At 49.9% G+C, this 15,851-nt stretch overlaps 1 protein-coding gene across 1 annotated transcript in view; it reads right to left on the bottom strand.

Moving 5' to 3' along the window:
• Positions 1-15,851, bottom strand: part of RBL1 (RB transcriptional corepressor like 1) — a 389,513-nt gene that overhangs the window by 314,700 nt on the left and 58,962 nt on the right. Inside the window, 1 exon segment of the mRNA XM_030211607.1 lies at positions 8,223-8,287. Coding sequence (XP_030067467.1) covers positions 8,223-8,287 — 65 coding nt within the window.

The raw sequence follows: 15,851 nt of genomic DNA, 5'->3' as shown, positions 1-15,851 counted from the left end.
AAGGACGCAACAGCTCTCCCAGGATCTCCGGGAGAACGGCCCGGAGACTCTCATGCAGAGTGGCTGTGGAGAAAGACATGGAAGCCGATGCAGGCGTCGAGGTCAGAGTCTGTTCTGGGCGTGGAGGCTGTTCCGGGCTGTCCAAGGTGGAGCGCATCGACACCTCCTGAACACAGGGTGAGCGGTCCTCCCGGTGCCGATGCCTACTGGGTGCCGACTCCCTCGGCGACCCAGAGCACTCGGTACCGATGCGGGAAGGTGACCGGTGTCGATGCTTCTTTGATTTCTTCAAATGAAGCATGTCACCGGAGCTTCCCGGTACCGACGAGGAGGACGTAGAATCCAGCCGTCTCTTCCTCGGGGCCGAGGCCGAAGAAGGTCGGTCTCGGGGGGGGGGGGGGGGGGCTGTACCGCAGGAGCCCTCAGGGTAGGAGGAGACCCACCCGAAGGCTCACCGCCACCAGCAGGGGAATGGACAGCCCTCACCTGCACTCCAGTCGAAGCACCACCGTCTGACGACATCAGCAACAGTGGAGGTCCCGGTACCACTGACGCCGTCTTCCGATGTCTTGGTACCGACGATGCAGAGGGTCGATACCTCAATGCCGTCGATGCCGAGGTTGAAGACTTTGATGCTGTCGACGTCGATGCACTCGATGCCTCCGGTGCTGTTGTCGACGAAGAGCCCGAGAACAACACGTTCCACTGGGCCAATCTCGCTACCTGAGTCCTCTACTGTAAAAGAGCACAAAGACTGCAGGCCTGCGGGCGGTGCCCAGCCCCCAGACACTGAAGACACGACGCGTGCCTATCAGTGAGTGAGATTACCCGGGCGCACTGGGTGCACTTCTTGAAGCCGCTGGGAGACTTCGATGACATGGGCGGAAAAATCACGCCGGCGAAATCAAAATTCGTGATGGTGACGAAGGGCACCAAAAATAAGGGAGAGAGAAAAAACCCGTACCGAGGCCACAAAAAAGGCCTACCCCGAAAGCGAAAGGAAACTTACGTCGGGGAAACAAACTGGACACACGGGAAGGGACAAAGACTGAGGTCTTTCTTTTTTTTTTTTCTTTTAGCGAAATCGCGAAGACGCGCGAGGGTCAACTTGAGGGGCGCGAAACGGCGGCAAAACACAACCGTCCCGAGCGCGGACAAAAGAAGACTGACGAACACGAGCCGGTTCAGGTGGGAAGACAGCCGCGCATGCGCGGTGCGCATGGGCGCGTGAGGACTAGCAAAGGCCTTTGCTAGTGAAGTTTCCGATTGGAGGGGCTGCCGTGGACGTCACCCATCAGTGAGAACAAGCAGCCTGCTTGTCCTCGGAGAAGTCTGTTTTAGTTTTTTCTTTTTTTTTTTTTTTAAACAGCGGCTGCTTCCTCCAAAGCCTGTACACACTCTTTCCCTGAAGAGGTGAAGGCTGGCTAACAACCTGCAAGGCTCCTAAGGTAGGAAGACCATGGGAGGATAGGGAGAAAGGACCCAGCCACCCAGCTGATCTCAGCCTCAAGACACCACGAGAGACACCGGGGCACAGAAGTGCACTAAAGTTAAAATTGAAAGAAAATAGTACCCACCCCTTTTTTTTTTATTATTTTTTTAAATAGAGACTAAAAGGGCTCACCACCTTCCACCTGCTGGAGACTGATAATACTGAATCTGTTACAATTAGCCAGGGCTCTTATTGGCTCTCTCTAGAGTCAAGAGATTTCAGTCTCCACGTGCTAGAAGGCATGCACAACCCATCAGCTGCATTCCGGGCCAGTCCGGAGAAACACTAAGGAAGTGCTAGTTGGCTGCTAAGCAGTATTCTAACAGATGTGCGCAACTCACTTAGCATATAAATGCAAGGGGTGTACACACGGGCAAAGGATAAGTGAGGCATAGACAGGGTTGCCTATGGAGTGGAGGAGTAGCCTGGTGGTTAGTACAGTGGACTTTGATCCTGGGGAACTGAGTTCGATTCCCACTGCAGCTCCTTGTGATTCTGGGCAAGTCACTTAACCCTCCACTGCCCCTGGTACAAAATAAGTAGCTGAATATATGTAAACCGCTTTGAATGTAGTTGCAAAAACCTCAGAAATGCAGTATATCAAGTCCCACTTCCCATTTCCCTTAACTCGTGTAAGTTACTACTACTACTATTTAGCATTTCTATAGCGCTACAAAGCGTAAGCAGCGCTGCACAAACATAGAAGAAAGACAGTCCCTGCTCAAAGAGCTTACAATCTAGTAGACAAAAAATAAAGCAAACAACTCAATTAATGTGTAGAGGAAAGAGGAGAGGAGGGTAGGTGGAGGCAAGTGGATACAAGTGGTTACAAGTCAAAACCAATGTTAAAGACGTGGGCTTTCAATCTAGATTTAAAGATGGTCAAGGATAGGGCAAGACGTAGGGGCTCAGGAGGTCTATTCCAGGCATAGGGCGCAGCAAGACAGAAGGAGCGAAGTCTGGAGTTGGCAGTAGTGGAGAAGGGAACAGATAAGGATTTATCCAAGGAACGGAGTGCACGGGAAGGGGTGTAGGGAAGGACGAGTGTGGAGAGATACTGGGGAGCAGCAGAGTGAGTACATTTATAGGTTAGTAGAAGAAGTTTGAACAGGATGCGAAAACGGATAGGGAGCCAGTGAAGCGACTTGAGGAGAGGGGTAGTATGAGTAAAGCGACCCTGGCGGAAGACGAGACGGGCAGCAGAGTTTTGAACCGACTGGAGAGGGGAGAGGTGACTAAGTGGGAGGCCAGCAAGAAGCAGATTGCAATAGTCCAAACGAGAGGTGACAAGGGTGTGGATGAGGGTTTTGGTAGAGTGCTCAGAAAGAAAGGGGCGGATTTTACGGATGTTGTAAATAAAGAAACGACAGGTCTTGGCGATCTGCTGGATATGAGCAGAGAAGGAGAGAGAAGAGTCAAAGATAACCCCAAGGTTTCGAGCTGAGGAGACAGGGAGAATGAGAGAGCCATCAACAGAAATAGAAAATGGGGGGAGCGGGGAGGTGGGTTTGGGGGGGGGGGAGGGAAATGAGAAGCTCGGTTTTGGTCATATTTAATTTCAGGTGGCGTTGAGACATCCAGACAACAATGTCAGACAAGCACGCTGAAACTTTAGTTTGGATGCAAGGTGAGATATCAGGGGTAGAAAGGTAGATTTGGAAGTCATCAGCATAGAGATGGTAGGAAAAGCCATGGGATGAGATTAATGAACCTCTTTCCCCCTAAACCTGCCTCTCCTCTCCCCCCATTCTCTATTTCAGTAGATAACACTCTCATCCTCCTTGTCCCATCTGCGTGCAACCTTGGAGTCATCTTTGACTCCGCTCTCTCCTTCTCTGCTCATATTCAGCAGATTGCCAAAACCTGTCGTTTCTTTCTCTATAATATTAACAAAATTCGCCCTTTCCTCTCCGAGGATGCTACCAAAACCCTTATCCACACCCTTATCACCTCTCGCCTAGACTACTGCAACTTGCTTCTCACTGGTCTCCCGCTCAGCCATCTATCTCCTCTTCAATCTGTCCAAAACTCTGCTGCGCGTCTTATATTCCGCTAGAGTCGCTATACTCACGTTAGCCCTCTCCTCAAGTCGCTTCACTGGCTCTCTATCAGCTTCCGCATACGGTTCAAACTTCTCCTTTTGACCAACAAGTGCATCCACTCCGCAGCTCCTCAATACCTTTCCGCTCTCATCTCTCCCTACACTCTTCCCCGTGAACTCCGTTCGCTGGGTAAATGTCCCCTGTCGTCCCCCTTCTCCCCCACTGCTAACTCCCGGCTCCGTTCCTTCTATCTCGCTGCTCCCTATGCCTGGAATAGACTCCCTGAGCCGGTACGTCAGGCTCAGTCTCTGGCTGTCTTCAAGTCTAGGCTTAAAGCCCACCTCTTTGCTACTGCTTTCGACTCCTAACCATGACTCTCTTACTCAACACCCTCACTTATCACCCCTACCACTGCAATTTCCCCACCCCTAGCTGTCTGTTCGTCTGTCCAATTTAGATTGTGGGCTCTGTTGAGCAGGGACTGTCTTTTCATGTTGATTTGTGCAGTGCTGCGTAGGTCTAGTAGCGCTACAGAAATTTTTAATAGTAGTAGTAAGGGAAGAAGTGTAGATAGAAAAGAGGAGGGGACCAAGAACAGAACCCTGAGGTACGCCGACAGGCAGAGGGATAGAAGTAGAAGAGGATCCACCAGAGTGAACACTAAAGGTGCGAAGGGAGAGGTAGGAGAAGAACCAGGAAAGGACAGAGCCCTGGAATCCAAGTTATATGCTAAAGTGCTGAATTTAGGCACACACACATTTATACCTGCTAATTAAATGACAAAGTGGATATGCCTAAATGTAGGTAGAAACATGATGATAGATAAGGGCCAAATGGCCTATCCAGTCTGCCCATGCTCAGTAACCACTAACTCCTCCTTTTTCTAAGGGATCCCACGTACCTGTCCCATGCTTTTTAAAATTGTGGTACAGTCTTCGTTTCCACGACCTCCACCAGGAGGTCATTCCACGCATCAACCACCCTTTCAGTGAAAGAGTATTTTCTTACATTCCTCCTAAGCCTATTTCCTCTAAACTTCTTTCCAGAGTTTTCCTTAATTTGAAAAAGGCTCTCTCCTCCTGTACATTAACACCACTGAGGTATTTAAACATCTCTATCATATCCCCTCTCTTCTGCCTCTCTTCCAGTGTATACATGTTGAAGTTCATAAGCCTGTCCTCATATGCTTTATGACGGAGACCGCTTACCAGTTTAGTAGCCTCCCTCTGGATCAACTCCATCCTGTTTATATCTTTCTGTAGGTGTGGTCTCCAGAATTGCATGCAGTACTCCAAATGGGGCCTCACCAGAAAGTTCACCTCCATATTAAAGAACCCCACAATGTGAGCTACCAACAAGCAGAGATTTTTCTCCACCCAACTCAAGAAAGGCCAACTCCACCACCATTAGACGACTGTGGGTCCTGCCTTGCTTGTTGATATAAGCCACTGCTGTCACTTTGTCGGAGAAAACGCAGACCAAAGCCCCCACCAGAAAGGGAGCAACGTCGAGTAAGGCATTCCACACTGCCCCAAGCTTCAAGTGATTTATCATCCATTGAGACTCCTGTTCCATCCAAGTGCCCTGTGCCAGATGGAACTTTTAATGAGCTCCCCAACCTGACTTGCTGGAGTCCGTTGCCACCACCTCCCATTGTGTTATCAGAACGGGAGCTCCAACAGTCAAATTCCTGGGTGACAACCACCACCATATACTCCATCTGGCAACCAGCATCCAAGGAAGGTGAAGGTTGTACTTCTGTGACACTGGAGACTATCAGCTGAGAAAAGATTCCTGTAAAGGCTGCATATAAGCCTTTGCTCATGGCACCACTTTCATCGCCGCAGTCATTGACCTGCCTTGACCGAGAAGACAAACCTGTTGAACCAGCTTTGATCTAGATGGACAGCTTTGTCCGTCACCATCACACTGTCTGAATAAGATGATGCATGAATGAGACAGTTGCTGAGATACAGGCGAACTCTGATTTCCTGATGCTGAAGGAAGGATGCCACCATAACCTTGGTAAAAGTTATTGGAGCTGTGGTGAGACCGAAGGGCAAAGCCCTGTATTAGAAATGATGGCCCAGAACTGCATAACGTAGAAACCTCTGATGCGGCAGCCATATGGGTATATGCAAGTATGCCTCCTTGAGATAGAGGGCAATGAGAAATTCTCCTACTTGAACTGAGGCTATGACTGCTCTTAGTGTCTCCATGCAAAAGCAGGACACTCTGAGGCAGCGGTTTAGATCAGTGGTTCCCAAATCTGGTCCTGGAGGCACCCCAGCCAGTCACGTTTTCAGAATACCCACCAATGTATGCAAATCTCTCTCTTTTCCAAGCTGAAGAACCCTAACCTCTTTAGCATTTCCTAATACGAGAGGAGTTCCATCCCCTTTATTTATTTGTTGCATTTGTATCCCACATTTTCCCACCTACTTGCAGACTCAATGTGGCTTACAATAATACATCATAACAAGCGCCAACAGTAGATAAACTATTGGTTACATAAAGAACAAATGCAACATAATGGATATAATCAATTGAATAAATCAGGAAATAGACAGGTTATCAAGTAAATAGTGATGTGCTAGAGATCCTATTATTGATTATTATAGTAAGTCTTGTTAAAAAGGAAAGTCTTTAATGATTTTTGAAAGTTGATAAGTTTGTGAATATTTTTCAGATCAAGTGGTAATGCATTCCACAACTGCGTGCCAATGTAAGAAAAGCAGGACACATGTACTAGTTTGTATTTTAGGCCTTTACAGCTAGGGAAGTGAAGTCCCAAGAATGTCTGTGCTGATCTTTTAGCGTTCCTAGGTGGTAAATCAATAAGGTCTGACATGTATGCCGGAGCATTTCCATGAATGACTTAATGAACCAAAGTGCAAACTTTGAACACAGAACGTTCCTTAACTGGAAGCCAATGGAGTTTCTCTCTTAGAGGTTTTGCACTTTCGTATTTTGACTTTCCAAAAATGAGTCTAGCTGCAGTGTTCTGGGCTGTCTGAAGTTTCTTGATGATATGCTCTTTACAGCCGTGGATATAACAAAAGAGAGGGAACGAAGTACAAACTAAAGTCCAAACAAAAAAACAGCACCACGGGCCTTTAAAAATGGAACACAGTTCTTTAATAAATGAGCCTTGACAAAAAGACCCGACACGGGCCGTGTTTCGGTGACTAGCACCTGCGTCAGGGGTCACAGTGATGACGTGGAAACTTGGGGAATAACTTGAATATATTCCTCTACAATATATTATTCCTTACCCCACGTCTCATATAGTAAAAGCTATAAAGCAACAAGGCACTTTCACTTTCTGTATGCCGGTTTATGCTCGTTACAGCCAACATATAGCGCATTGCAGTAATCTAGATGACTCAACACCATTGATTGTACCAGGTTACGAAAAATACTTCTTGGGAAGAAAGGTTTTATTCTTCTGAGTTTCCACATTGACTGAAACATCTTCCTAGTTGTACTCTTAACATGGCATTCAAGTGTGACATTACGATCAATGGTTACTCCAAGAATCTTCAGAGTGTCTGAGACAGGAAGGGAAAAGTTTGGAGTGGTTATGGAGGTGAATTTGTTTGTGTGGAGCAATACAGAGCAATACAGAGGCATTATAGTATTTTCAGTCTTATTCACCACCCCTTTCTAATGATTCCTAGCATCCCGTTTGCTTTTTTGGCCAACACTGCAAACCGAGAAGAAGATTTCAGCATATTATCTTCAACGATACCTAGATCTTTTTCTTGAGTGCTGAAATATAAATCAAGTGTAACTGTTTTTGTGTGTGTCCAGATGAGACAAGACAGTGCTAGTATAGTATGACGCTGATTATCCAGACTATCCTCAGTAGGGGGTGGTCCGGATAATCATAAATCTGGATTGGACAAACCTATGAAATATTAAAATTGCTCAACAGAAGTATACGGCAATGTCTGGAGCTGGACAGAAAGAAGGCTCCGCGAAGCTATGCCGAGTAGCACGTGCCTCATATTGACATGCATGCATGTAAATGTGACCCACGCATGGTATGCAGGCACTTGCCCTCGCAAAGCTCCACTGTATTGCTTCTTTCTATCCACCCCACCTCCAGACGGTTCCACATCCTTCTGGTAAGCAATTTTAATTTTTCAGCTATCTGTGGGAAATAGAGCCTGGGGGGGGGGAGGGGGTGATGCTGATCCGGATAATTGGACATCCGGATAAATCGGCATTCGTATAATCAGCGTCATATTTACATGACTGTTCTGAACTGCAGCCACTGTATTTGGGCCTGGCTAGAAGCCAGCCCTTTTAAGCATATTTCCTGTGATTTGTGCAAGAGAAAGAGAGACTTCATTGTCACAGTGTTAAGGCCTATGAAGTAAAAGGCTTACAGACATATTTTAATACAGCAATAAAGTGCTTTTATTCTGTCTGTATGGCTGTATTTGAGAAAGTGTCCAGGCCCCGCCCTCCCTCACCTGCTACACTGTTCTTACCACATACATACAAATGGCCACTTTCAAAAGTGATTTTATTCATTCACTTAAAAAATATAATGACTCATTGTTAAATATATATTGATAGTGAAAATAAATGTTGACTTTGTACTTAGTGTTTGAAATTACCATTTATAAATACATCAGTTTTAGTCATGTACAATACAATGGAAGCATCAAGTTACATACCCTTGGTATAAACAAAAAGGGTCCAGCAGAAGTTAAAGAGATCTTTTGCACTACATGGCTTTCGTCTAACAAAAACAAAAAGGGAAAAAGAAACACAAATATCAATATATAAATCACTTCATTAAAAGGTTCACAAGTGGTTCAGGGAACGTAACTTTCTATTCTCATTTCAATACTTTTGCATACATAGCTCAGCACTAGGTCCAGCAAAACCTATTAAATGCCATGGCCAATAAGATTCAGTGAGAAGTAAAAGTCTTCTGTCTCGCTGCACCCTACGCCTGGAATAAACTTCCTGAGCCCCTACATCTTGCCCCATCCTTGGCCACCTTTAAATCTAGACTGAAAGCCCACCTCTTTAACATTGCTTTTGAGTCGTAACCACTTGTAACCACTCGCCTCCACCTACCCTCCTCTCCTCCTTCCTGTACACATTAATTGATTTGATTACTTTATTTTTTGTCTATTAGATTGTAAGCTCTTTGAGCAGGGACTGTCTTTCTTCTATGTCTGTGCAGCGCTGCGTACACCTTGTAGCGCTATAGAAATCCTAAATAGTAGTAGTAGTCTTCCAACAAAAGCTTTCATTATGCCCATTCCTCTCTAGCTCCTTTATCACTCTCTTCCTTTCAAAGTACTTACCATCACACCATGCCTCCTCACTTTCTAAGGCAGAAAAGTGGTTCCAGGAGCTGTTTATGCTTATTAAAAATTTACTATACCATTAAACTTTAAATAAGCAGATTGCAAACAAATTTAACACCATTAAATTGATAGAAAAGTAAGACATTCAAACTCAGTTACTCAACATCATAATTAATACCTCCAGTATATATATCTGAAGCTGCTATCTGCATATACGGTGGTAGAAGCATTGCTCCTTGAGGGTACGGAATCAGTACATGTGGTCAGAGATGTATTTATTTGTTTGTTGCATTTGTATCCCACATTTTCCCACCTATTTGCAGGCTCAATATGGCTTACAATGTTCCATCACGGCATTCGCCATACCAAAGTAAAAGATACAATTGGTATTACATAAAGAACATAGAATGACATAATAGAATTAAGCAATCAGGTATAGCGAGATAACATTCAGAATATCAGGTAAATGGTGATGCGCTGCAGTTCCTGTTATGGATCGTTGTGGTATGCCTTGTTAAAGAGATGAGTCTTCAGTGACTTGCGAAAGTTGATTGGGTTGTAGATTGTTTTCAGGTCAAGTGGCAATGCATTCCACAACTGCGTGCTCATATAGGAAAAGCTGGACGCACGTATTAATCTGTATTTTAGTCCATTACAGCTGGGGAAGTGAAGATTCAGGAATGTGCGATAAAGTGAATGATACATACCTGTAGCAGGTGTTCTCCGAGGACAGCAGGCTGATTGTTCTCACGACTGGGTGACGTCCGCGGCAGCCCCCACCAACCGGAAAAAGCTTCGCGGGCGGTCCACACGCAGGGCACGCCCACCGTGCATGCGCGGCCGTCTTCCCGCCCGTGTGCGACCGTTCCCGCCAGTTGAATGACAAGCAAAAGATGAAAACGCAACTCCAAAGGGGAGGAGGGAGGGTAGGTGAGAACAATCAGCCTGCTGTCCTCGGAGAACACCTGCTACAGGTATGTATCATTCACTTTCTCCGAGGACAAGCAGGCTGCTTGTTCTCACGACTGGGGTATCCCTAGCTCTCAGGCTCACTCAAAACAAGAACCCAGGTCAATTGAACCTCGCAACGGCGAGGGTACAACAGAAAATTGACCTACGAAGAACAACTAACTGAGAGTGCAGCCTGACCACAATAAATTCGGGTCCTGGAGGGTGGAGTTGGATTTACACCCCAAACAGATTCTGCAGCATCGACTGCCCGAACCGACTGTCGCGTCGGGTATCCTGCTGGAGGCAGTAATGTGATGTGAATGTGTGGACAGATGACCACGTCGCAGCCTTGCAAATCTCTTCAATAGTGGCTGACTTCAAGTGGGCCACTGACGCTGCCATGGCTCTAACACTATGAGCCGTGACATGACCCTCAAGAGCCAGCCCAGCCTGGGCATAAGTGAAGGAAATGCAATCTGCTAGCCAATTGGAAATGGTGCGTTTCCCGACAGCGACCCCTAGCCTGTTAGGGTCGAAAGAAACAAACAATTGGGCGGACTGTCTGTGGGGCTGTGTCCGCTCCAAGTAGAAGGCCAATGCTCTCTTGCAGTCCAATGTGTGCAACTGACGTTCAGCAGGGCGGGTATGCGGCCTGGGGAAGAATGTTGGCAAGACAATTGACTGGTTAAGATGGAACTCCGACACCACCTTCGGCAGGAACTTTGGGTGGGTGCAGAGCACTACTCTGTTGTGATGAAATTTGGTATATGGCGCATGAGCTACTAGGGCTTGAAGCTCACTGACCCTACGAGCTGAAGTAACTGCCACCAAGAAAATGACCTTCCAGGTCAAGTACTTCAGATGGCAGGTATTCAGTGGCTCAAAAGGAGGTTTCATCAGCTGGGTGAGGACGACGTTGAGATCCCATGACACTGTAGGAGGCTTGATAGGGGGCTTTGACAAAAGCAAGCCTCTCATGAATCGAACGACTAAAGGCTCTCCAGAGATGGCTTTACCTTCCACACGATAATGGTAAGCACTAATCGCACTAAGGTGATTCCTTACTGAGTTGGTCTTGAGGCCAGACTCTGATAAGTGCAGAAGGTATTCAAGCAGGTTCTGTGCAGGGCAAGAACGAGGTTCTAGGGCCTTGCTCTCACACCAAACGACAAACCTCCTCCACTTGAAAAAGTAACTCTTTTTAGTGGAATCCTTCCTAGAGGCAAGCCAAGACACGGGAGACACCCTCAGACAGACCCAACGCAGTGAAGTCTACGCCCTCAACATCCAGGCCGTGAGAGCCAGGGACTGAAGGTTGGGGTGCAGCAACGCTCCGTCGTTCTGCGAGATGAGAGTCGGAAAACACTCCAATCTCCACGATTCTTCGGAGGACAACTCCAGAAGAAGAGGGAACCAGATCTGGCGGGGCCAAAAGGGCGCTACCAGAATCATGGTGCCGTGGTCTTGCTTGAGCTTCAGTAAGGTCTTCCCCACCAAAGGTATGGGAGGATAAGCATACAGGAGGCCGGTCCCCCAATGGAGGAGAAAGGCATCCGACGCTAGCCTGTCGTGTGCCTGTAGTCTGGAACAGATAAGAGGCAGCTTGTGGTTGGTCTGAGAGGCGAAAAGGTCCACCGAGGGGGTGCCCCACTCTCGGAAGATCTTGCGTACCACTCTGGAATGAAGCGACCACTCGTGCGGTTGCATGACTCTGCTCAGTCTGTCGGCTAGACTGTTGTTTACACCTGCCAGGTATGTGGCTTGGAGGAGCATGCCGAACTGGCAAGCCCAACGCCACATGCCAGCGGCTTCCTGACACAAGGGGCGAGATCCGGTGCCCCCCTGCTTGTTGGTGTAATACATTGCAACCTGATTGTCTGTCCAAATTTGAACAATTTGGTAGGACAGCCGATCTCTGAAAGCCTTCAGTGCGTTCCAGATCGCTCGGAGCTCCAGGAGGTTGATCTGCAGATCCTTTTCCTGGAGGGACCACAGACCCTGGGTGTGAAGCCCATCGACATGAGCTCCCCACCCCAGGCGAGATGCATCCGTCGTCAGCACTTTCGTGGGCTGCGGAATTTGGAATGGACGTCCCAGGGTCAAATTGGTCCTGATGGTCCACCAGAGCAGTGAAGTGCGGCAACTGGCGGAGAGGCGGATGACATCTTCTAGATTCCCGGTGGCCTGAAACCACTGGGAAGCTAGGGTCCATTGAGCAGATCTCATGTGAAGACGAGCCATGGGAGTCACATGAACTGTGGAGGCCATATGACCTAGAAGTCTCAACATCTGCAGAGCTGTGACCTGCTGAGACGCTCTGGTCTGCGAAGCCAGGGACAGGAGGTTGTTGGCCCTTGCTTCGGGAAGGAAGGCCTGAGCCGTCTGGGTATTCAGCAGAGCTCCTATGAATTCCAGAGACTGGGTTGGCTGGAGATGGGACTTTGGGTAATTTATCACAAACCCCAGCAGCTCCAGAAGTTGAATAGTGCACTGCATAGACCGGAGGGCTCCTGCCTCCGAGGTGCTCTTGACCAGCCAATCGTCGAGATATGGGAACACGTGCACTCCCAGCTTGCGTAGGTACGCTGCTACTACCACGAGACACTTTGTAAACACTCGTGGGGCAGAGGCGAGCCCAAAGGGCAGCACACAATACTGAAAGTGCCGTGCGCCCAGGCGGAGTCTGAGATACTGTCTGTGAGCTGGCAGTATCGGGATGTGAGTGTATGCGTCCTTTAAATCCAGGGAACATAGCCAATCGTTTTTCTGAATCATTGGCAGAAGGGTGCCCAAGGAAAGCATCCTGAACTTTTCTTTGACCAGGAATTTGTTCAGGCCTCTCAGGTCTAGGATGGGACGCATCCCCCCTGTTTTCTTTTCCACAAGGAAGTACCTGGAATAGAATCCCTGCCCTTCTTGCCCGGGTGGTATGGGCTCGACCGCATTGGCGCTGAGAAGGGCGGAGAGTTCCTCTGCAAGTACCTGCTTGTGATGGGAGCTGAAGGATTGAGTTCCCGGAGGACAATTTGGAGGCAGGGAGGCCAAATTCAGGGCGTATCCGCACCGCACTATTTGGAGAACCCACTGGTCGGAGGTTATGAGAGGCCACCTTTGGTGAAAGTTTTAACCTCCCCCCGACCGGCAGACCGTCCGGTACGGACACTTTGAGGGCGGCTATGTTCCCGTGGATCCAGTCAAAAGCCCGTCCCCAGCTTTTGCTGTGGAGGCGCAGGGGGCTGCTTAGGCGCACGCTGTTGACGAGAACGAGCGCGCTGGGGCTGTCCCTGTGCCTGACGAGGCCTTCGGGCCGGCTGGGTGTACCTACGCTTTGCAAAAGAATAGGGCACAGCCTGCCGGGCCCGGGAAAAACGTCCACCTGCAGAGGTGGATGCTGAAGGCGCCCGGTGGGAGAGCTTGTCGAGGGCGGTTTCCCGCTGATGCAGTTGGTCCACCAGCTGCTCGACCTTCTCACCAAAAATATTATCCCCCCGGCAAGGGACGTCGGCCAGTCTCTGCTGGGTGCGGTTGTCCAGGTCAGAGGCACGCAGCCATGAGAGCCTGCGCATCACTATACCTTGGGCCGCAGCACGAGATGCCACGTCACAGGTGTCATAGATACCCCTGGACAGGAACTTTCTGCACGCCTTCAGCTGCCTGACCACCTCCTGATAAGGCCTGGACTGCTCCGGCGGGAGCTTATCGACCAGGTCCGCCAGTTGCTTCACATTGTTCCGCATGTGGATGCTCGTATAGAGCTGGTATAACTGGATGTGGGTCACGAGCATGGAGGATTGGTAGGCCTTCCTCCCAAACGAGTCCAGAGTGCGAGACTCCCGCCCCGGGGGCGCCAAGGCGGTATCCCTCGAACTCCGTGCCCTCTTGAGAGCAGAATCCACGACCGCCGAGTCATGGGGCAATTGGGGCCGCATTAACTCTGGGTCCGAGTGGATTCTGTACTGGGACTCTGCTTTCTTGGGAATGATGGGATTAGATAGCGGTCTCATCCAGTTCCGAAGCAGTGTCTCCTTGAGGACATTGTGCAACGGCACCGTGGAGGACTCTCTAGGTGGCGATGGATAGTCGAGGACCTCGAGCATCTCAGCCCTCGGCTCATCCACAGAGACCACGGGGAACGGAATGCAAATAGACATATCCCTTACAAAGGAGGCAAAAGAGAGGCTCTCAGGAGGCGAGAGCTTCCTCTCTGGTGAAGGCGTGGGGTTCAAGGGAAGACCCGCAGACTCCTCTGAGGAGAAATATCTGGGGTCCTCCTCTTCCCCCCACGAGGCCTCTTCCTCGGTATCGGACATAAGCTCATGTAGCTGAGTCCTTAACCGGGCCCGGCTCGACGTCGAGGCACCGAGGCCTCGGTGTCGTCGAGCGGTGGACTCCCGCGCCGGCGGGGACAAAGCTCCCTCCATCGACGTCGACTCCACCTGCGTGGCGGTCGAGACCGGCGCCGCAAGCAGCGGCGGTGTCGACTGCCTCGGCACCGGGCTAGAGCTCGCTGGCGCCACAGTCAACGGCGCCGAGGGTGCCGGCACAGCCTGGCGCATCAGCCCTTCCAGGATCCCCGGAAGGATGGCTCGGAGGCACTCGTCCAGGCCCGCTGCAGGGAAAGACGGGAGGCCGGTAGAGGTGTCGGTGCTGGAAGCTGCTCGGGTCCAGGAGACTGCACCGAAGTGCTGGGACCCTGACGCGTCGGTACCTCCACAACCGAAGGGGATCTCTCCTCCCGACGTGGACGCTTCGGCGTCGACTCCTCAGCAGCGGTACCGAGCACCGAAGGCGACCGATGACGGTGCTTTTTGGATTTCTTTCGGTGCCCATCATCGGTGCCAGGTGGAATAGAGGAGGAGGAGGTCGATCCCCCTCGGTCCCGAGGAACTGGGTCAGACAGGGTTCGGTCCCGAGGGCCATGGGCCGAGGGAGTGACCGGGGCCGATTGCCCACGCGGCCTCTCACCCCTACCCTCACCGGAGGACTGGCGGGCCGACGGGACCTGTGCTCCTGGGGTCGATGCCATCGGTGCCGATTTCTCGGGCCTCGATACCGGTACCGAAGAACCGGCCGTCGATACCGATGCCGTCGAGGTCGACGTCAAGGGGCCGGCGCAAGTTCCAAAAAGACGGTCCCGAAGAACTTGCCTCGCAACTTGAGTCCGTTTCCGGAGACCAAGACACAGCGAACACGACTTGATATTGTGCTCCGGCCCGAGGCACTGGAGGCACAAAGCATGGGTGTCGGTCTGCGAGATAGGCCGGCCACACCGACCACACTTCTTAAATCCACTCGGGACCTTCGAGGACATCGACGGAAAAATCGCGTCGGCGAAGTTAAAGTCGTCGATGGTGGCGGTAAATCACACCTCGAAAAATAATCGACCGCGCGGCCACAAGGCCGCAACGCGACGCCCCCGCTAGAAACGAGGGAAAAATAAAGCGCGTGCTCTCTCTTTTTTTTTTTTTTTTTTTTTAAAGAAAAGAAACTGGAGCGCGCGGCAACAGAAACAAAATAAACGAAAAATAAACAAATTCGCGACGAACGCGATCGGTTTTCCGGGGCTGACGAAGAGAGAGCGGCAACAGCACGACTCTCTCCAGGCGCGGAAAAGAAAGGACTGGCGGGAACGGTCGCGCACGGGCGGGAAGATGGCCGCGCATGCGCGGTGGGCGTGCCCTGCGTGCGGACCGCCCGCGAAGCTTTTTCCGGTTGGTGGGGGCTGCCACGGATGTCACCCAGTCGTGAGAACAAGCAGCCTGCTTATCCTCGGAGAACAATAATGAGAGATAATAATGGCTTCCATTTAAAACAGGTAACTTCCCACGAAGGAGGCTGATGCAGGGTTTTTGAACACATGCTGGTTCACTGTCTCCAAAAGAAGGAAACAAATGATGTGGGAAACTACAGACCAGTAAGTCTCACGCTGGTGGTAGGAAATATAATGGAGTCGCTGCTCCATTATTAAAGGAAACAAATGATGTGGAAAACTACAGACCGGTAAGTCTCACGCTGGTGGTAGGAAATATAATG

The sequence above is a fragment of the Microcaecilia unicolor genome, chromosome 8 (assembly GCF_901765095.1).
Source record: "Microcaecilia unicolor chromosome 8, aMicUni1.1, whole genome shotgun sequence".
Taxonomy (NCBI): domain Eukaryota; kingdom Metazoa; phylum Chordata; class Amphibia; order Gymnophiona; family Siphonopidae; genus Microcaecilia; species Microcaecilia unicolor.
Note: the sequence above shows the minus strand (reverse complement) of the source record. Positions and strands in the feature narration are given on the sequence as shown.